This window comes from Oncorhynchus mykiss, chromosome 7 (assembly GCF_057628025.1).
Source record: "Oncorhynchus mykiss isolate SJ-2025 chromosome 7, ASM5762802v1, whole genome shotgun sequence".
NCBI lineage: Eukaryota > Metazoa > Chordata > Actinopteri > Salmoniformes > Salmonidae > Oncorhynchus > Oncorhynchus mykiss.
Genome location: NC_143028.1, coordinates 17,800,495 through 17,822,372, shown reverse-complemented (window position 1 = coordinate 17,822,372; position 21,878 = coordinate 17,800,495). Strand labels below are relative to the sequence as shown.

Below are 21,878 nucleotides of genomic sequence, written 5' to 3'. Positions count from 1 at the left end.
TCCCTCCATTTTCCTCCCTCTATCCCCTCCATTCTCCTCCCTCTAGCCCCTCCATTCTCTTCCCTCTATCCCCTCTATGGTCTTCTCATCCCTCTAGCCCCTCCATTCTCCTCCCCCTATCCCCTCCAGTCTCCTCCCTCTATCCCCTACATTCTCCTCCCTCTAGCTCCTCCATTCTCCTCCCTCTATCCCCTCTATGGTCTTCTCCTCCCTCTACACTCTCCATTCTCCTCCCTCTATACCCTCCATTCTCCTCCCTCTATACCCTCCATTCTCTTCCCTCTATCCCCTCCATTCTCCTCCCCCTATCCCCTCCATTCTCCTCCCTCTATCCCCTCCATTCTCCTCCCTCTAGCCCCTCCAATTCTCCTCCCTCTATCCCCTCTATGGTCTTCTCCTCCCTCTAGCCCCTCCATTCTCCTCCGTCTATACCCTCCATTCCCTCCCTCTATACCCTCCATTCTCCTCCCTCTAGCCCCTCCATTCTCTTCCCTCTATCCCCTCCATTCTCCTCCCTCTATCCCCTCCATTCTCCTCCCTCTATCCCCTCCATTCTCTTCCCTCTAGCCCCTCCATTCTCCTCCCTCTATATCCTCCATTCTCCTCCCTCTATCCCCTCTATGGTCTTCTCCTCCCTCTAGCCCCTCCATTCTCCTCCGTCTATACCCTCCATTCTCCTCCCTCTATCCCCTCCATTCTCCTCCCTCTATCCCCTCCATTCTCCTCCCTCTATCCCCTCCATTCTCCTCCCTCTATCCCCTCCATGGTCTTCTCCTCCCTCTATCCCCTCCATGGTCTTCTCCTCCCTCTATACCCTCCATGGTCTTCTCCTCCCTCTATCCCCTCCATGGTCTTTTCTTACCCCTTTCCCCTCCATTCTCCTACCCATATCCCCTCCATTATCTTCCCTCTATCCCCTCCATGGTCTTCTCTTACCCCTATCCCCTCCATTCTGCTCCCCCTATCCCCTCCATTCTCCTCCCCCTATCCCCTCCATTATCCTCCCTCTATCCCCTCCCTTCTCCTCCCTCTATCCCCTCCATTCTCCTCCCTCTATCCCCTCCATTCTCCTCCCTCTATCCCCTCCATTCTCCTCCCCCTCTCCTCCCTCTATCCCGTCCATTCTCCTCCCTCTATCCCCTCCATTCTCCTTCCCCTATCCCCTCCATTCTCCTCCCCCTATCCCCTCCATTCTCCTCCCTCTATCCCCTCCATTGTCCTCCCCCTATCCCCTCCAGTCTCCTCCCCCTATCCCCTCCATTCTCCTCCCTCTAGCCCCTCCAATTCTCCTCCCTCTATCCCCTCTATGGTCTTCTCCTCCCTCTAATCCCTCCATTCTCCTCCCTCTATCCCCTCCATTCTCCTCCCTCTAGCCCCTCCATTCTCTTCCCTCTATCCCCTCTATGGTCTTCTCCTCCCTCTAGCCCCTCCATTCTCCTCCCCCTATCCCCTCCAGTCTCCTCCCTCTATCCCCTACATTCTCCTCCCTCTAGCCCCTCCATTCTCCTCCCTCTATCCCCTCTATGGTCTTCTCCTCCCTCTACACTCTCCATTCTCCTCCCTCTATACCCTCCATTCTCCTCCCTCTATACCCTCCATTCTCTTCCCTCTAGCCCCTCCATTCTCCTCCCTCTATATCCTCCATTCTCCTCCCTCTATCCCCTCTATGGTCTTCTCCTCCCTCTAGCCCCTCCATTCTCCTCCGTCTATACCCTCCATTCTCCTCCCTCTATACCCTCTATGGTCTTCTCCTCCCTCTAATCCCTCCATTCTCCTCCCTCTATACCCTCCATTCTCCTCCCTCTATACCCTCCATTCTCTTCCCTCTAGCCCCTCCATTCTCCTCCCTCTATATCCTCCATTTTCCTCCCTCTATCCCCTCTATGGTCTTCTCCTCCCTCTAGCCCCTCCATTCTCCTACCCTCTATACCCTCCATTCTCCTCCCTCTATACCCTCCATTCTCTTCCCTCTAGCCCCTCCATTCTCCTCCCTCTAGCCCCTCCATTCTCCTCCCTCTATACCCTCCATTCTCCTCCCTCTATACCCTCCATTCTCCTCCCTCTATCCCCTCCATGGTCTTCTCCTCCCTCTATACCCTCCATGGTCTTCTCCTCCCTCTATACCCTCCATGGTCTTCTCCTCCCTCTATCCCCTCCATGGTCTTCTCTTACCCCTATCCTCTCCATTCTCCTCCCCATATCCCCTCCATTATCTTCCCTCTATCCCCTCCATGGTCTACTCCTCCCTCTATCCCCTCCATGGTCTTTTAATCCCTCTATCCCCTCCATGGTCTTCTCCTCCCTCTATCCCCTCCATGGTCTTCTCCTCCCCCTATCCCCTCCATGGTCTTCTCCTCCCTCTATCCCCTCCTTGGTCTTCTCCTCCCCCTATCCCCTCCATGGTCTTCTCCTCCCCCTTTCCCCTCCATGGTTTTCTCCTCCTCCTATCCCCCCCATGGTCTTCTCCTCTCTCTATCCCCTCTATGTTCTTCTCCTCTCTCTATCCCCTCCATGGTCTTCTCCTCTCTCTATCCCCTCCATGGTCTTCTCCTCTCTCTATCCCCTCCATTCTCCTCCCTCTAGCCCCTCCATTCTCTTCCCTCTATCCCCTCTATGGTCTTCTCCTCCCTCTAGCCCCTCCATTCTCCTCCCCCTATCCCCTCCAGTCTCCTCCCCTTATTCCCTCCATTCTCCTCCCTCTAGCCCCTCCATTCTCCTCCCTCTATCCCCTCTATGGTCTTCTCCTCCCTCTACACTCTCCATTCTCCTCCCTCTATACCCTCCATTCTCCTCCCTCTATACCCTCCATTCTCTTCCCTCTAGCCCCTCCATTCTCCTCCCTCTATATCCTCCATTCTCCTCCCTCTATCCCCTCTATGGTCTTCTCCTCCCTCTAGCCCCTCCATTCTCCTACCCTCTATACCCTCCATTCTCCTCCCTCTATACCCTCCATTCTCCTCCCTCTAGCCCCTCCATTCTCCTCCCTCTATACCCTCCATTCTCCTCCCTCTATACCCTCCATTCTCCTCCCTCTATCCCCTCCATGGTCTTCTCCTCCCTCTATACCCTCCATGGTCTTCTCCTCCCTCTATACCCTCCATGGTCTTCTCCTCCCTCTATCCCCTCCATGGTCTTCTCTTACCCCTATCCCCTCCATTCTCCTCCCCATATCCCCTCCATTATCTTCCCTCTATCCCCTCCATGGTCTACTCCTCCCTCTATCCCCTCCATGGTCTTTTAATCCCTCTATCCCCTCCATGGTCTTCTCCTCCCTCTATCCCCTCCATGGTCTTCTCCTCCCCCTATCCCCTCCATGGTCTTCTCCTCCCTCTATCCCCTCCTTGGTCTTCTCCTCCCCCTATCCCCTCCATGGTCTTCTCCTCCCCCTATCCCCTCCATGGTCTTCTCCTCCTCCTATCCCCCCCATGGTCTTCTCCTCTCTCTATCCCCTCCATGGTCTTCTCCTCTCTCTATCCCCTCCATGGTCTTCTCCTCTCTCTATCCCCTCCATGGTCTTCTCCTCTCTCTGTCCCCTCCATGGTCTTCTCCTCTCTCTATCCCCTCCATGGTCTTCTCCTCCTTCTTTCCAGGCCAATGTTGTCTGCCTCACTGGATCATCCCCCTCTCATAATGAGCAGTTGCAAACACATCAGCAGTACTTCAAACTAACATGGGCTCAGTCAGAGCAGACATGAGCCATTAGCACAGCTACAGAGAGCCAGAATAGGCAGCAGCATGCACTAGACTAAGCTAAAGAAAGCACCCCGCAATGCCTGCTGGGAAACCCTGGAACGCTGACAGAACCCACATCAGCCTTTAAAGCCCCTTTTAAACTGTTTGAAGCTTTGATTATCAATGCCATATGATCGGTTTCGTATTTGTGGTGGTGGATGGCGTTTGTTGTTGCGAGTCATATGAATGGGTCTTTTCGGAAATGATGTTTACTGAATTGTTAATGAGCTAGGGGCCTGTCATGCCCGTGTGTTATAAAGCACTCTGACATTCACAGCAGTTCTCTGTAAACACTATTTCAAAGACGTAAGACCTCTCTCTCTCCTCTCCCTTTCTCTCCCCTCTCTCCTTCTCTCTCTCTCTCTTTCTCTCCCCTCTCTCCTTCTCTTTCTCTCTCTCTCTCTCTCTCTCTCTCTCTCTCTTTCACTCTCTATCTCCCTCTCCCTGTTTCGCTCTCACTCGATAGTTGCCCTGAAGACCCAGGCTTGCAAGGGGTTGAAGGCCAACGGTGGTAACCATGACAGCAGCGAGACAACGGGATTGGTGGACGGCTGGATGCCCGAGGGTGAACTCCTATTGCAGGTTGGTGGCCAGGCTCCAGGTGCAGGGCACAAACACACGACGAGCAGTGTGACACCCCAGCTGGAGTCTGCACTACATTCTGGGCACTGAAACTGTATCCGAATATGTTTCAAATCATTGCATCAGAATGTTCTATATGGCCACTCATTGTGTCAAGGAGTACTACGAGCTGTCTTTCCACACACACACACACATTCACACACATCTATACACACACCACCACCTGCAGCCCAGGCACAACTGATCTACTCCTCTCTCCTCCAAACTGACCAGTAGACATAAGAAGACTACTCACTCTGTGAAGCTCATCTCATCTAGCGTGTCTCGCTTCAGATCAGGCCTGGTTTTTATAGAGCACGCTGCCTGCCTGCCTGCCACAGGGCATCGCTACATGTCTTAGCATTTCCCCAAACTTGCTGGGCTTCTGTTCTGTCCCTTAAGCATGCCAAGAGCTTGGAGAGAGAGAGAGAGAGAGAGAGAGCCTGGCGAGAGAGAGCCTGGCGAGAGATAGAGAGAGAGAGAGCTGTCTGGCTGAAGCGTAGCTCAGTTAAGTGAGCAGTGCTTCGATAGAAAGCTTTCCCGGGCAGGCACAGTAAGAGCCTTGACAGAGCGGCAGGTGAGACAGGAGACTGCAGGGCTCTCACACACAGCAGGCACAACACGGCAGACATGGAAAGTCTGTCTTGTAGCGGGAGCGCACCACATGGGGACAAGTGTAGATGTACGTAATCATAGTGTTGTAATTCTATTTCTATGGGGGAAAGTTAAGTACTGCTGGTTTTCACAAACAGACGCCATGTCTTGCTGCATTTAGAGATTGTCAGAGAGAGAGAGAGAGACCACCCACAGGATGAGAGATACTTTTCGCTAACATGCTGACCACTCTCCTGGATGGTTTTTGGCTGATTGGGCTCTTTCCTTAACAGGATCTCAGCCTAGAACGAAAAGGTTGTACCAGGCCTGCTGAGACCAGCTGATTAGTTTGGACTCATTTAGAGTAGCTACACAAGTTACATGGGAAAACATTCAATGCCCATGCCATAGCCTAGTTTGGTGCCATCATTCATCCCCCCCAGTTCTTAAAGAGACAATGCTCTATTCTGTCCTGCACTTACTGGGGCCTATTTGGCCCTGCACTTAAAGAGACAGTGCTCTATTCTGTATCACTGTATCATCAGTTAACTACTGAGACGAATACCAAAATGTATTTTTTTGAGTGGAATTGTCCTTTAAAGGGACAGTGCTCTATATTCTGCCCTGCTCTGTGCTGGATGTTCAGTCAGGGGAGATGTGATCTGCTTCATCTACAGCCCCCACTGTTGTGCCATCATGCAGAATCCCACCGTGCCAGAACAGTCAACACAGAATCTCTTAAGACAGGCTGAGCTACAGAGGGAGGGAGGGAGGGAGGGGCATGGAGGAGGGTTAGGAAATGAGGGAAATTGTGTATTTGAGAGAGAAAGAATAGTAAATGGAGAGAGAGGGGGAGAGAGAGAGTGAGAGAGATGCTAAACGAAGGCGAGGTCCTAATTCATGACATTGTTGTTGAGAGGGCCTGGAAAGAGAAGGGAGGAGATGGGGGAAGCAGAGGAGAGGGGGTCAGAGGAGAGGAGAGGCTATTTCTGACCAGGGCTGGCTGTCTTGCTATGTTCCATTTCAGACACTTGGCCATGAATTATAGAGTGACTGTGAGGACATCCATTATTGAAAAGGGCGGTAAAATGAGAGCAGAAAGGTGTTATTTGATATTCTCCATATAGCCTAATGTACTTTACCATTTTTAGTCCACGTCATTCAGGTTACCTTTTCAGTGGATCAAAATATAATTCCACAAGCATTTGAAGTTCACTAAAGGCATGGGAGACGTGAATGCATGAATCAATATCGGTACCAAAAAGAAAACAACTGATTGTACAAAAAAGGAATAAACCCTTGTTTGGCTTGCCAGTCTGTGCCAGTGTTGGGCTTGCCAGTCTGTTCCAGTGTTTGGCCTGCCAGTCTGTACCAGTGTTTGGTCTGCCAGTCTGTGCCAGTGTTTGACCTGCCAGTCTGTTCCAGTGTTTGGCCTGCCAGTCTGTGCCAGTGTTTGGCCTGCCAGTCTGTTCCAGTGTTTGGCCTGCCAGTCTGTGCCAGTGTTGGGCTTGCCAGTCTGTTCCAGTGTTTGGCCTGCCAGTCTGTGCCAGTGTTTGGTCTGCCAGTCTGTGCCAGTGTTTGGCCTGCCAGTCTGTTCCAGTGTTTGGCCTGCCAGTCTGTGCCAGTGTTTGGCCTGCCAGTCTGTTCCAGTGTTTGGCCTGCCAGTCTGTGCCAGTGTTGGGCTTGCCAGTCTGTTCCAGTGTTTGGCCTGCCAGTCTGTGCCAGTGTTTGGCTTACCAGTCTGTTCCAGTGTTTGGCCTGCCAGTCTGTTCCAGTGTTTGGCCTGCCAGTCTGTTCCAGTGTTTGGCCTGCCAGTCTGTGCCAGTGTTGGGCTTGCCAGTCTGTTCCAGTGTTCGGTCTGCCAGTCTGTGCCAGTGTTTGGTCTGCCAGTCTGTGCCAGTGTTTGGCCTGCCAGTCTGTTCCAGTGTTTGGCCTGCCAGTCTGTGCCAGTGTTTGGCCTGCCAGTCTGTGCCAGAGTTTGGCCTGCCAGTCTGTGCCAGTGTTTGGCCTGCCAGTCTGCGCCAGTGTTTGGCCTGCCAGTCTGTGCCAGTGTTTGGCTTGCCAGTCTGTGCCAGTGTTTGGCCTGCCAGTCTGTTCCATTGTTTGGCCTGCCAGTCTGTGCCAGTGTTTGGCCTGCCAGTCTGTTCGACTGTTTGGCTTGCCAGTCTGTGCCAGTGTTTGGCCTGCCAGTCTGTGCCAGTGTTGGGCTTGCCAGTCTGTGCCAGTGTTGGGCTAGCCAGTCTGTTCCACTGTCTGGCTTGCCAGTCTGTTCCACTGTCTGGCTTGCCAGTCTGTGCCAGTGTTTGGTCTGCCAGTCTGTGCCAGTGTTTGGCCTGCCAGTCTGTGCCAGTGTTTGGTCTGCCAGTCTGTGCCAGTGTTTGGCCTGCCAGTCTGTTCCAGTGTTTGGCCTGCCAGTCTGTGCCAGTGTTTGGCCTGCCAGTCTGCGCCAGTGTTTGGCCTGCCAGTCTGCGCCAGTGTTTGGCTTGCCAGCCTGTGCCAGTGTTTGGCTTGCCAGCCTGTGCCAGTGTTTGGCTTACCAGTCTGTTCCAGTGTTTGGCCTGCCAGTCTGTGCCAGTGTTTGGCCTGCCAGTCTGCGCCAGTGTTTGGCCTGCCAGTCTGTGCCAGTGTTTGGCTTGCCAGTCTGTGCCAGTGTTTGGCCTGCCAGTCTGTTCCACTGTTTGGCTTGCCATTCTGTGCCAGTGTTTGGCTTACCAGTCTGTTCCAGTGTTTGGCCTGCCAGTCTGTTCCACTGTTTGGCTTGCCAGTCTGTGCCAGTGTTTGGCCTGCCAGTCTGTGCCAGTGTTTGGCCTGCCAGTCTGTGCCAGTGTTTGGCCTGCCAGCCTCTGCCAGTGTTTGGCTTACCAGTCTGTTCCAGTGTTTGGCCTGCCAGTCTGTTCCACTGTTTGGCTTGCCAGTCTGTGCCAGTGTTTGGCCTGCCAGTCTGTGCCAGTGTTTGGCCTGCCAGTCTGTGCCAGTGTTTGGCCTGCCAGCCTCTGCCAGTGTTTGGCTTACCAGTCTGTTCCAGTGTTTGGCCTGCCAGTCTGTTCCACTGTTTGGCTTGCCAGCCTGTGCCATTGTTTGGCCTGCCAGTCTGCGCCAGTGTTTGGCCTGCCAGTCTGTGCCAGTGTTTGGCTTGCCAGTCTGTGCCAGTGTTTGGCCTGCCAGTCTGTTCCACTGTTTGGCTTGCCATTCTGTGCCAGTGTTTGGATTACCAGTCTGTTCCAGTGTTTGGCCTGCCAGTCTGTTCCACTGTTTGGCTTGCCAGTCTGTGCCAGTGTTTGGCCTGCCAGTCTGTTCCAGTGTTTGGCCTGCCAGTCTGTACCAGTGTTTGGTCTGCCAGTCTGTGCCAGTGTTTGACCTGCCAGTCTGTTCCAGTGTTTGGCCTGCCAGTCTGTGCCAGTGTTTGGCCTGCCAGTCTGTTCCAGTGTTTGGCCTGCCAGTCTGTGCCAGTGTTGGGCTTGCCAGTCTGTTCCAGTGTTTGGCCTGCCAGTCTGTGCCAGTGTTTGGTCTGCCAGTCTGTGCCAGTGTTTGGCCTGCCAGTCTGTTCCAGTGTTTGGCCTGCCAGTCTGTGCCAGTGTTTGGCCTGCCAGTCTGTTCCAGTGTTTGGCCTGCCAGTCTGTGCCAGTGTTGGGCTTGCCAGTCTGTTCCAGTGTTTGGCCTGCCAGTCTGTGCCAGTGTTTGGCTTACCAGTCTGTTCCAGTGTTTGGCCTGCCAGTCTGTGCCAGTGTTTGGTCTGCCAGTCTGTGCCAGTGTTTGGCCTGCCAGTCTGTTCCAGTGTTTGGCCTGCCAGTCTGTGCCAGTGTTTGGCCTGCCAGTCTGTTCCAGTGTTTGGCCTGCCAGTCTGTGCCAGTGTTTGGCCTGCCAGTCTGTTCCAGTGTTTGGCCTGCCAGTCTGTGCCAGTGTTTGGCTTACCAGTCTGTTCCAGTGTTTGGCCTGCCAGTCTGTTCCAGTGTTTGGCCTGCCAGTCTGTTCCAGTGTTTGGCCTGCCAGTCTGTGCCAGTGTTGGGCTTGCCAGTCTGTTCCAGTGTTCGGTCTGCCAGTCTGTGCCAGTGTTTGGTCTGCCAGTCTGTGCCAGTGTTTGGCCTGCCAGTCTGTTCCAGTGTTTGGCCTGCCAGTCTGTGCCAGTGTTTGGCCTGCCAGTCTGTGCCAGAGTTTGGCCTGCCAGTCTGTGCCAGTGTTTGGCCTGCCAGTCTGCGCCAGTGTTTGGCCTGCCAGTCTGTGCCAGTGTTTGGCTTGCCAGTCTGTGCCAGTGTTTGGCCTGCCAGTCTGTTCCATTGTTTGGCCTGCCAGTCTGTGCCAGTGTTTGGCCTGCCAGTCTGTTCGACTGTTTGGCTTGCCAGTCTGTGCCAGTGTTTGGCCTGCCAGTCTGTGCCAGTGTTGGGCTTGCCAGTCTGTGCCAGTGTTGGGCTAGCCAGTCTGTTCCACTGTCTGGCTTGCCAGTCTGTTCCACTGTCTGGCTTGCCAGTCTGTGCCAGTGTTTGGTCTGCCAGTCTGTGCCAGTGTTTGGCCTGCCAGTCTGTGCCAGTGTTTGGTCTGCCAGTCTGTGCCAGTGTTTGGCCTGCCAGTCTGTTCCAGTGTTTGGCCTGCCAGTCTGTGCCAGTGTTTGGCCTGCCAGTCTGCGCCAGTGTTTGGCCTGCCAGTCTGCGCCAGTGTTTGGCTTGCCAGCCTGTGCCAGTGTTTGGCTTGCCAGCCTGTGCCAGTGTTTGGCTTACCAGTCTGTTCCAGTGTTTGGCCTGCCAGTCTGTGCCAGTGTTTGGCCTGCCAGTCTGCGCCAGTGTTTGGCCTGCCAGTCTGTGCCAGTGTTTGGCTTGCCAGTCTGTGCCAGTGTTTGGCCTGCCAGTCTGTTCCACTGTTTGGCTTGCCATTCTGTGCCAGTGTTTGGCTTACCAGTCTGTTCCAGTGTTTGGCCTGCCAGTCTGTTCCACTGTTTGGCTTGCCAGTCTGTGCCAGTGTTTGGCCTGCCAGTCTGTGCCAGTGTTTGGCCTGCCAGTCTGTGCCAGTGTTTGGCCTGCCAGCCTCTGCCAGTGTTTGGCTTACCAGTCTGTTCCAGTGTTTGGCCTGCCAGTCTGTTCCACTGTTTGGCTTGCCAGTCTGTGCCAGTGTTTGGCCTGCCAGTCTGTGCCAGTGTTTGGCCTGCCAGTCTGTGCCAGTGTTTGGCCTGCCAGCCTCTGCCAGTGTTTGGCTTACCAGTCTGTTCCAGTGTTTGGCCTGCCAGTCTGTTCCACTGTTTGGCTTGCCAGCCTGTGCCATTGTTTGGCCTGCCAGTCTGCGCCAGTGTTTGGCCTGCCAGTCTGTGCCAGTGTTTGGCTTGCCAGTCTGTGCCAGTGTTTGGCCTGCCAGTCTGTTCCACTGTTTGGCTTGCCATTCTGTGCCAGTGTTTGGATTACCAGTCTGTTCCAGTGTTTGGCCTGCCAGTCTGTTCCACTGTTTGGCTTGCCAGTCTGTGCCAGTGTTTGGCCTGCCAGTCTGTTCCAGTGTTTGGCCTGCCAGTCTGTACCAGTGTTTGGTCTGCCAGTCTGTGCCAGTGTTTGACCTGCCAGTCTGTTCCAGTGTTTGGCCTGCCAGTCTGTGCCAGTGTTTGGCCTGCCAGTCTGTTCCAGTGTTTGGCCTGCCAGTCTGTGCCAGTGTTGGGCTTGCCAGTCTGTTCCAGTGTTTGGCCTGCCAGTCTGTGCCAGTGTTTGGTCTGCCAGTCTGTGCCAGTGTTTGGCCTGCCAGTCTGTTCCAGTGTTTGGCCTGCCAGTCTGTGCCAGTGTTTGGCCTGCCAGTCTGTTCCAGTGTTTGGCCTGCCAGTCTGTGCCAGTGTTGGGCTTGCCAGTCTGTTCCAGTGTTTGGCCTGCCAGTCTGTGCCAGTGTTTGGCTTACCAGTCTGTTCCAGTGTTTGGCCTGCCAGTCTGTTCCAGTGTTTGGCCTGCCAGTCTGTTCCAGTGTTTGGCCTGCCAGTCTGTGCCAGTGTTGGGCTTGCCAGTCTGTTCCAGTGTTCGGTCTGCCAGTCTGTGCCAGTGTTTGGTCTGCCAGTCTGTGCCAGTGTTTGGCCTGCCAGTCTGTGCCAGTGTTTGGCCTGCCAGTCTGTGCCAGAGTTTGGCCTGCCAGTCTGTGCCAGTGTTTGGCCTGCCAGTCTGCGCCAGTGTTTGGCCTGCCAGTCTGTGCCAGTGTTTGGCTTGCCAGTCTGTGCCAGTGTTTGGCCTGCCAGTCTGTTCCATTGTTTGGCCTGCCAGTCTGTGCCAGTGTTTGGCCTGCCAGTCTGTTCGACTGTTTGGCTTGCCAGTCTGTGCCAGTGTTTGGCCTGCCAGTCTGTGCCAGTGTTGGGCTTGCCAGTCTGTGCCAGTGTTGGGCTAGCCAGTCTGTTCCACTGTCTGGCTTGCCAGTCTGTTCCACTGTCTGGCTTGCCAGTCTGTGCCAGTGTTTGGTCTGCCAGTCTGTGCCAGTGTTTGGCCTGCCAGTCTGTGCCAGTGTTTGGTCTGCCAGTCTGTGCCAGTGTTTGGCCTGCCAGTCTGTTCCAGTGTTTGGCCTGCCAGTCTGTGCCAGTGTTTGGCCTGCCAGTCTGCGCCAGTGTTTGGCCTGCCAGTCTGCGCCAGTGTTTGGCTTGCCAGCCTGTGCCAGTGTTTGGCTTGCCAGCCTGTGCCAGTGTTTGGCTTACCAGTCTGTTCCAGTGTTTGGCCTGCCAGTCTGTGCCAGTGTTTGGCCTGCCAGTCTGCGCCAGTGTTTGGCCTGCCAGTCTGTGCCAGTGTTTGGCTTGCCAGTCTGTGCCAGTGTTTGGCCTGCCAGTCTGTTCCACTGTTTGGCTTGCCATTCTGTGCCAGTGTTTGGCTTACCAGTCTGTTCCAGTGTTTGGCCTGCCAGTCTGTTCCACTGTTTGGCTTGCCAGTCTGTGCCAGTGTTTGGCCTGCCAGTCTGTGCCAGTGTTTGGCCTGCCAGTCTGTGCCAGTGTTTGGCCTGCCAGCCTCTGCCAGTGTTTGGCTTACCAGTCTGTTCCAGTGTTTGGCCTGCCAGTCTGTTCCACTGTTTGGCTTGCCAGTCTGTGCCAGTGTTTGGCCTGCCAGTCTGTGCCAGTGTTTGGCCTGCCAGTCTGTGCCAGTGTTTGGCCTGCCAGCCTCTGCCAGTGTTTGGCTTACCAGTCTGTTCCAGTGTTTGGCCTGCCAGTCTGTTCCACTGTTTGGCTTGCCAGCCTGTGCCATTGTTTGGCCTGCCAGTCTGCGCCAGTGTTTGGCCTGCCAGTCTGTGCCAGTGTTTGGCTTGCCAGTCTGTGCCAGTGTTTGGCCTGCCAGTCTGTTCCACTGTTTGGCTTGCCATTCTGTGCCAGTGTTTGGATTACCAGTCTGTTCCAGTGTTTGGCCTGCCAGTCTGTTCCACTGTTTGGCTTGCCAGTCTGTGCCAGTGTTTGGCCTGCCAGTCTGTGCCAGTGTTTGGCCTGCCAGTCTGTGCCAGTGTTTGGCCTGCCAGTCTGCGCCAGTGTTTGGCTTGCCAGCCTGTGCCAGTGTTTGGCTTGCCAGCCTGTGCCAGTGTTTGGCCTGCCAGCCTCTGCCAGTGTTTGGCTTACCAGTCTGTTCCAGTGTTTGGCCTGCCAGTCTGTTCCATTGTTTGGCCTGCCAGTCTGTGCCAGTGTTTGGCCTGCCAGTCTGTTCCACTGTTTGGCTTGCCAGTCTGTGCCAGTGTTTGGCCTGCCAGTCTGTTCCAGTGTTTGGCCTGCCAGTCTGTGCCAGTGTTGGGCTTGCCAGTCTGTTCCACTGTTTGGCTTGCCAGTCTGTGCCAGTGTTTGGCCTGCCAGTCTGCGCCAGTGTTTGGCCTGCCAGTCTGTTCCAGTGTTTGGCTTGCCAGTCTGTGCCAGTGTTTGGCCTGCCAGTCTGCGCCAGTGTTTGGCCTGCCAGTCTGTGCCAGTGTTTGGCTTGCCAGTCTGTGCCAGTGTTTGGCCTGCCAGTCTGTTCCACTGTTTGGCTTGCCATTCTGTGCCAGTGTTTGGCTTACCAGTCTGTGCCAGTGTTTGGCCTGCCAGTCTGCGCCAGTGTTTGGCTTGCCAGCCTGTGCCAGTGTTTGGCTTGCCAGCCTGTGCCAGTGTTTGGCTTGCCAGCCTGTGCCAGTGTTTGGCTTACCAGTCTGTTCCAGTGTTTGGCCTGCCAGTCTGTTCCACTGTTTGGCTTGCCATTCTGTGCCAGTGTTTGGCTTACCAGTCTTTTCCAGTGTTTGGCCTGCCAGTCTGTTCCACTGTTTGGCTTGCCAGTCTGTGCCAGTGTTTGGCCTGCCAGTCTGTGCCAGTGTTTGGCCTGCCAGTCTGTGCCAGTGTTTGGCTTGCCAGTCTGTGCCAGTGTTTGGCTTGCCATTCTGTGCCAGTGTTTGGCTTGCCAGTCTGTTCCAGTGTTTGGCTTGCCAGTCTGTGCCAGTGTTTGGCTTACCAGTCTGTTCCAGTGTTTGACCTGCTAGTCTGTTCCATTGTTTGGCCTGCCAGTCTGTGCCAGTGTTTGGCCTGCCAGTCTGTTCCACTGTTTGGCTTGACAGTCTGTGCCAGTGTTTGGCCTGCCAGTCTGTGCCAGTGTTGGGCTTGCCAGTCTGTGCCAGTGTTGGGCTTGCCAGTCTGTTCCACTGTCTGGCTTGCCAGTCTGTGCCAGTGTTTGGCCTGCCAGTCTGTTCCAGTGTTTGACCTGCCAGTGTGTGCCAGTGTTGGGCTTGCCAGTCTGTTCCACTGTTTGGCTTGCCAGTCTGTGCCAGTGTTTGGCTTACCAGTCTGTTCCAGTGTTTGGCCTGCCAGTTTGTTCCACTGTTTGGCTTGCCAGTCTGTGCCAGTGTTTGGCCTGCCAGTCTGTGCCAGTGTTTGGCCTGCCAGTCTGTGCCAGTGTTTGGCCTGCCAGTCTGTGCCAGTGTTTGGCCTGCCAGTCTGTGCCAGTGTTTGGCCTGCCAGTCTGTGCCACTGTTTGGTCTGCCAGTCTGTTCCAGTATTTGGCCTGCCAGTCTGTGCCACTGTTTGGCCTGCCAGTCTGTGCCACTGTTTGGCCTGCCAGTCTGTTCCACTGTTTGGCCTGCCAGTCTGTTCCAGTGTTTGCCCTGCCAGTCTGTTCCTGTGTTTGCTGTCACTGTCAGGAGGCATACATCCAGACCAGATAACATACAGGCCTTGAAAACAAACAACTAGCTCTGCCATGTTGACGACTGGAACAGGCTCTCTCCATCTCTCTTCCTCCATCGCTCTCTTTTTCTATCTCCCTTCATCCTTCCTTCCTCTCTCGTGATCTTTTCTCTCTCTCCAGTCTCTCACATCCCCTTGCCACTTTGTGTTTCGTTCTGTCTGCCGACGGCCGCTAGAACTACAGCAGGCAGCGTTCTTTCATCCTGGACAAGTGCATGATGTCCTCAGCCCCATTAAATATGAAAAATACATTTTTGATCAAGATGTTTGGTGACTGCCCATGTCCCCCCCCCCCCCCCCCCCCAAGGGAGATGGCTGTGTGTTCTTCAGCTAGACAGATGAATCTAAATATTTATACAGAGAGCCTGAACACCGCTCTGCTTTCTGAGTGTTTGTGTACAGTGTGGGGGCGTCGGGCCATGGAGATAGAACTAGGAAGTGGAGGACGGGGCTGCTGAGGAGAGGAGGGTGGACTTATAGATGGCCCGGGGTGGCAGTGGGGGTGGCAGCTTTCTGGATATGTTTTGAGAGAGCGTAGGCCTGCATAATAAAGAAGAAACTATATGAGCTGGCAGCTGCGAGGCTCCCCGGGATCCCATGGATGTCAGGGTTTCAGACAGGACTAGGAGCCTTCAGGTTTAAAGACAGAAATAAAGGCAGGCCTGGGCAAGCCGTTTGTGGACACTGAGTTCATTATAGCTTACCCAGACAAAAGCTAAGAAGTACGGTACACAACGCTAACTGGGGGAATACGATGTTTGGTCTGCCAGGTAGAATTTGAGTCATATAGCTATTTAACTTGCTAAAGGGATGGAATCATCCAACCTGATATTATCTGGGTTATGTTTCTCTGGGTGACATCCATGGAAAAAGGACTTGATGGAGGCTATGAGGCTATGGCTTCCATCCAGTGCAGATTGTGTAAAGGGGTTCTCCTTGCTGACATGTTGGAAATTAATATGATGGGGTGTTCGAGGACGTGAGTATCAGGACAGCTGCCCTGTAGTGCCGTCGGTTGGTTTAGGGAACGTGTACCCACGCACGCATACACACCTAGAGCAAACAGAGCGACAGCACGACTCCTTTGCCTCTGAGCATTGTGGGGGAGATGGAATAGTAAAGTGTGAGACACTCTGTATGGTTATGTTTCTCCCTCTCTCTCTCTCCTCCTCCTCCCCCTCTTCCTCCCCAACTCCAGCCTGTCTTTGTGTTCATGTGACACGTCCTCAGAGTGGGGCCGCTTGCCTCTCCTCCTCTCCTCACCTCTCCTCCACCACTCCTTTCTCCTCTCCTCACCCCTCCTCACCTCTCCTCCACCGCTCCTCTCCTCCTCTCCTCACCTCTCCTCCACCGCTCCTCTCCTCCTCACCTCTCCTCACCTCTCCTCCACCGCTCCTCTCCTCCTCTCCTCCACCGCTCCTCTCCTCCACCGCTCCTCTCCTCTCCTCACCTCTCCTCCACCGCTCCTCTCCTCCTCTCCTCACCTCTCCTCCACCGCTCCTCTCCTCCTCTCCTCACCTCTCCTCACCTCTCCTCCACCGCTCCTCTCCTCCTCTCCTCCTCTCCTCACCTCTCCTCCACCGCTCCTCTCCTCCCCCTCTCCTGTCCTCCACGGCCTGAAGTGGTGTCATGCCCCCGTTTGCAGTTTCTCTTTTTGTTGCCTCGTTTCCCCCCCTCTGTTTCCCCCCCTCCGTTTCCCCCCCTCCGTTTCCCCCCCTCCGTTTCCCCCCCTCTGTTTCCCCCCCTTCGGTTCCCCCCCCCCCCTTCGGTTCCCCCCCATCTGTCTGTCTGCACACTGTAGTCTGTCCTGCTCTTTTATACATGCTTGGTGTTGGCAGTCAAATACAAAACACACCAAATGGCACAAGTGTGTCACTATGATATGGGTCTGTCTTCTCGTGATGGACACCAAACACGATCACTCAAAAGCTGTGAGTCATTTGCGTCAGTCTTCGTTTGTCCAGCCCAAATAATTGCACTCGCTAAACGTCTTTGATAGCAGTACGCAGTGAGGGACATTCCCTAACTTTCTGTCTGTGGTGACTTGTTCTCCCTCCTCAGGCCCTTAATGGTTTCGTCCTGGTCATCACTGCAGACGGGGTCATATTCTACTCCTCTCACACCATTCAGGATTACCTGGGATTCCACCAAGTAAGTCTCTGCTGCTGATCACAGGGCTCGCAGCCACTCAAACCCACTGGCACACACACACCATACACGCCGTACAGCATACACACACGCGCGCGCACTGCCGCTCAAACACGCACAGAGAGAGGAGGATTGGGCCTGCCTACAGAGCCACAGCCTGGCGGAGTCAGGAGGAGTCTGGAGGAGGTTCGATCAACCCCGGCCTAGGCCAAGCCAGTTATGACGACAACATGACTCTGCCCTCGTTCTATTTATGGAACGACACAGGGAGTGCTGGGACACGGACTGAAAGCTATAGTCCTCCAGGTTTCTGTGGCAAACCAAATCTAGCGCACCAGATTCTAATCATTAGCTGGTTGATAAGCTGAAGCAGGTTAGTTACAACTGGGGTGGGAGTGAAACCCCCCAGGAGGGTATCTCTCCAGGAACGGGGTTGGAGAGCCCTGGAATACACTCTACTGCTCCCTGCCCCCATTCTTTTCCCCAACAGTTGCAGCCAGAATGAAGGTGAAAACCAATATGCTACTGTACAGTGCCGACCTTCCCCCAACACCGCCTTGTGTCCTTTCCTGTCCTTTTGGCCCGCCTCCGGCCCCCTTCCGTTCCCTAGTCTCGCCCTCTCTGCCCTCTGGTACCCAGCCCTGCTCTGTGCTAAGCGCTTTAGCGCGCTTGATTCAGGATTTCCCACTGGATAAGAGTTTGATAACCCCGTCCAGAGAGGTCAAACGCAGGTTAATAATTTAATAAGAGCTGATCTATAGCATATTTAATCACAGACCTCTATAAGCATGCATACTGTCTGTCCAACGTTTCTTTAATTGATTTAACCCCCAGCAGCTGATTAACTGCTCTAATAGCCTCATTTATTCAGGTTGGATCAGTTTTTGATAACATCCATGCTTGCGTACACAGTTGGGCTAAGCTGTATTAGCAATTATTAGCACCCCCTGAAGCTCTCTCTCTCTCTTTCCTTCTGTCTTTTCCTCTCTCTCTCGCTCTCTCTCTTGCTCCCTCTTTCTCTCTTTCCTTCTCTCTCTCTCTCTCTCTTTCCTTCTCTCTCTTTTCTTTTGTCTCTCTCTCTCTCTCTCTCCTTCTCGCTCTCTCTCTCTCTCTCCCTCTAGCTTTCTTTCTCTCTGTGGTCATCAGTTGGAGGCTGCTGAGGGGAGAACGGCTCATAATAATGGCTGGAAAGGAGCGAATGGAATGGCGTCAAATGTATAAGTCCGCTCCAGCCATTACCGCGAGCCCGTCCTCCCCAATTAAGGTGCCACCAACCTCCTGTGGTGTGCAGTGCTGCTGTACAATGGCTTGCGAAAGTATTCACCCTCTTGGCATTTTTCCTATTTTGTTGCCTTACAACCTGAAATTAAAATAGATTTTTGGGGGGTTTGTATCATTTTATTTACACAACATGCCTACCACTTTGAAGATACAAAATATGCTTTAATGTGAAACAAACAAGAAATAAGACAAAAAAAAAAACTGAAAACTATTCTAACTCCATTCCATTCTCAATGGGATTGAGGTCTGGGCTTTGACTAGGGCATTCCAAGACATTTAAATGTTTCCCCTTAAACCACTCAAGTGTTGCTTTATCAGTATGCTTAGGGTCATTGTCCTGCTGGAAGGTGAACCTCCGTCCCAGTCTCAAATCTCTGGAAGACTGAAACAGGTTTCCCCCAAGAATTTCCCTGTATTTAGCGCCATCCATCATTCCTTCAATTGTGACCAGTTTCCCAGTCCCTGCCATATGAAAAACATGGCGGTGTTCTCGGGGTGATGAAAGGTGTTGGGTTTGCGCCAGACATAGTGTTTTCCTTGATGGCCAAAAAGCTCACTTTTAGTCTCATCTAACCAGTGTACCTTCTTCCATATGTTTGGGGAGTCTCCCACATGCCTTTTGGCAAACACCAAATGTGTTTGCTTATTTTTTTCTTTAAGCAATGGCTTTTTTCTGGCCAGTCATCCGTAAAGCCCAGCTCTGTGGAGTGTACGACTTAAAGTGGTCCTATGGACAGATACTCCAATCTCCACTGTGGAGCTTTGCAGCTCCTTCAGGGTTATCTTTGGTCTCTTTGTTTCCTCTCTGATTAATGCCCTCCTTGCCTGGTCCATGAGTTTCGGTGGGCAGCCCTCTCTTGGCAGGTTTGTTGTGGTGCCATATTCTTTCCATTTTTTAATAATGTATTTAATGGTGCTCTGTGGGATGTTCAAAGTTTTGGATATTTTTTTATAACCCAACCCTGATCTGTACTTCTCCACAACTTTGTCCCTGACCTGTTTGGAGAGCTCCTTGGTCTTCATGGTGCCGCTTGCTTGGTGGTGCCCCTTGCTTAGTGGTGTTGTAGACTCTGGGGCTTTTCAGAACAAGTGTATATGTACTGAGATCATGTGACAGATCATGTGACACTTAGATTGCACACAGGTGGATTTAATTTAACATAATTATGTGACTTCTGAAGGTAATTGGTTCCACCAGATCTTATTTAGGGGCTTCATAGCAAAGGGGGTGAATACATATGCACACACCACTTTTCCATTTTTTTTATTTTTTATTTTTTTGAAACAAGTTATTTTTTTCATTTCACTTCACCAATTTGGACTATTTTGTGTATGTCCATTACATGAAATCCAAATAAAAATCCATTTAAATTAAAAGGTTGTAATGAAACAAAATAGGAAAAATGCCAAGGGGTGAATACTTTTGCAAGGCACTGTAGCTACAAGCTGCTGTAGAAGAAATGTTCCTACAGTGTGTGAGCCACACCTCTCAGGCCTCGTTTCATTTCAACAACCCTCACTTCACATCTACAGCGCTGACCGAAATCCTTTTGGATGTGGCTGCCTGTTGTGGAGCTGTGTGTATGGTAATGAGAAGTAGCACTGAGATGCTAGTGTGATACGGAACCTCAGGCTGTGCTGTGTCCATGTCTGAGGTGGTCCAGCTGATGCCCTAACCTTCCCCCTCACTGCAAGCCCACAAAACAAGGGTGTGTGTGTGTGTGTGTGTGTGTGTGTGTGTGTGTGTGTGTGTGTGTGTGTGTGTGTGTGTGTGTGTGTGTATGTGAACGTCACCTTACTGATTCTACAGGGGTGAATTCAATTGTGTGTAGGTTATTTTTCAGGAAGTCAGACAATAGTTCCCAGTCCTATGTGCTGGTACACGTGACTGTTCCGAAGACCTCTCTCTTTCTCTCCTTGTCCCAGACGGACGTGATGCACCAGAGTGTGTTTGATCTGATCCACACTGAGGACCAGCAGGAGTTTAGGAGGAACCTCCACTGGGCTCTCAACCCCCCGGCCGTGCCCCAGCAGGTGGAGTCACCCCCAGGTCAGTCTTACACTGCGTCTCACTGTCTATACCCCCTATTATGCCGGGCCGACGCATTTTCACAAAGCTGTCCAAGGCCACTGTGAAGCCTTTCACATTACTAGCTAGCGATGTATGTTTGATGCTCTGTTGCACATTTACAGATGGCATATATATGCCATAATAATTAATTGAACTTGTGGATGGGCTGAGGTGAACTACTAGCAGAAAAAAATACAGATAAAAAAGAGATGCCAGTTTGAAGTCGCCGTTTAACTTTAAAGTGACACACACATTCAGTGACAGTATACACCATACTGGTTGACGTTCGCTACTAGCAGGGGACAAAAAAAACCTGAAAACATGATCAAATGAAGAACTGCAATGAGTCAGCCTGAAGTCACTCACACCCAATGGGCTAACTTTTCCCTAAAAACAGCTGACCCCAATTTCCCCAGCGGAGCTCTGTGCAGAGAGGGAAGGAGATGGGAGAGGGACAGAGGAAGAGCATGGAGAGAGAGAGAGAGAGAGAGAGAGAAGGAGATGAGAGAGAGAAGGAGATGAGAGAGAGAAGGAGATGAGAGAGAGAGAGAAGGAGATGAGAGAGAGAAGGAGATGAGAGAGAGAAGGAGATGAGAGAGAGAGAGAGAGAGAAGGAGATGAGAGAGAGAGAGAGGAGAGAGGAGAGAGGAGAGAGGAGAGAGAGAGAGAGAGAGAGAGAGAGAGAGAGAGAGAGAGAGAGAGGTGACCTTTATCAGGCACTCCATGACTATGAGGGTAAATGTTAGAACACACACAGCCGTCTGTTTTAATTAGGCAGGGGTTAGAGCTAGCTACCGTAGCGTCACCGTGGTACTTTAGAACAGGCACGGAATGGAGAGAGGGAGGGACAGACTAGAGCTGCACACCCACACACACATGCACATACACACACTCGCCAAACATACCGTACTCTAGGAGCATCGGAACCCTGTTGAACAGATATATTAATAGACCACAAATAAAGTTGCCATTGAATATAGTGATTTGACTTTGTCCTTGTCCTGTTTCTATTCCTCAGATGGAAAACCAGTCCCCAGCTCGTCCCTGGTGACCTATAACCCCGATCAGCTGCCTCCAGAGAACTCCTCCTTCCTGGAAAGGAACTTCGTCTGTCGCTTCCGCTGTCTCCTCGACAACTCTTCTGGCTTCCTGGTTTGTAACCAATCATATTCCTCCTCTCTCAACCTCATACACACAGGAGTACTGGAGACTGACATGTCTCCTTTTGGGAAGATTATTCTTGCAATGATGTTTGAGCTCATGTTAGAGATTTGCCCTCCATTGAAGACAACCATTGTTGGACTTATGGTCTGTGTATGCATGTATATAAGGAAGAAGGCATGCGTGCGATCGTCCTTACTTCCATGTGTACTGCACTCTTGCTTGCGTGCGTACATCTACAAGTGTGTGTGTGTCAGATCACACCTCAGCTTTATTAGAAGAGAGTGCCACTGTGACTGTGTCCCATGACTGTACTGAGGGAGGCTGAGCCGTACAAGAACAAAGGCCTGGGAATACCCAGACACTTCTAGTCTGGCTCCTGGCGTGGGGTGTCCCGACTCCCGCCAGAGAGCCCCAGAGGCAGGCGCTTTACAGTGCTACTGAACCCCCCCTCCTCTCCCATAGCTACCCTCCACTACTGATCCCTGAACTACAGAATCCCCTCCACCCCCCTATGTCCCCCCTCCTATCCTCCCTCTGCAGAATTCTGAGCATTCTACTTTCAAGGGCTACCTCCCCCATTCAAACCAAAGGATGCTATTTTCTCCCAGCCCCTACCTCCCCCCTTCTATCCCTGGCCACTCCTTTCCCCCTACCCTATCACCCCCTTTCTCCACTTCTCCGTCACCATCCCAGCACTCTGAGGCCAAAGGAGACTATTTTCTCCCAGCTACAGTAGCTAGAGAGCCATAGAGAGCCTATTAGCCTGGTCAGCGTGGGGTCGTACCACTTCAGACCACGGCGGGATCAGAAGCCACTACCCACCCTCGGTAATCCGTCTTAAAGAGCCACAGGGTCGTGGGGAAAGGGCTTTAATCTGGAGGAGAGCAACCAGAGAGGAATTTGCTTAGTCAGAGTAGCTCGAGGACTCCCAAAGGACTCATTCTTCTCCTCAGACAAAAGGTTTGTGCTGGATGAGAGAGCGAGCGAGAGAGAGCGAGAGAGAGAGAGAGAGACTGGGCTAGAACACAGTAACATACAAGTCAATGTATTGCTGTAGGGGCCTGCAGGATAGTCCGTGTGCAGTTAAAATAGCATACTCAGAGAGCTGTGAGAGCCTGTGTTTTCTGTTAAAGCTGGCATGCAGGGCTCGTG

The 21,878-nt window shown here is 52.8% G+C and overlaps 1 protein-coding gene across 2 annotated transcripts in view; it reads left to right on the top strand.

The window, feature by feature from the left end:
* ahr1b (aryl hydrocarbon receptor 1b) overlaps positions 1-21,878 on the top strand; it is a 76,577-nt gene that overhangs the window by 27,822 nt on the left and 26,877 nt on the right. For both annotated transcript variants that reach the window (XM_021608872.3, XM_021608871.3), the window contains 4 exons: positions 4,199-4,314; positions 16,124-16,213; positions 19,418-19,541; positions 20,581-20,714. In XM_021608872.3, the coding sequence (XP_021464547.3) occupies positions 4,199-4,314; positions 16,124-16,213; positions 19,418-19,541; positions 20,581-20,714 (464 nt within the window). The remainder of the gene's footprint in view (positions 1-4,198; positions 4,315-16,123; positions 16,214-19,417; positions 19,542-20,580; positions 20,715-21,878) is intronic.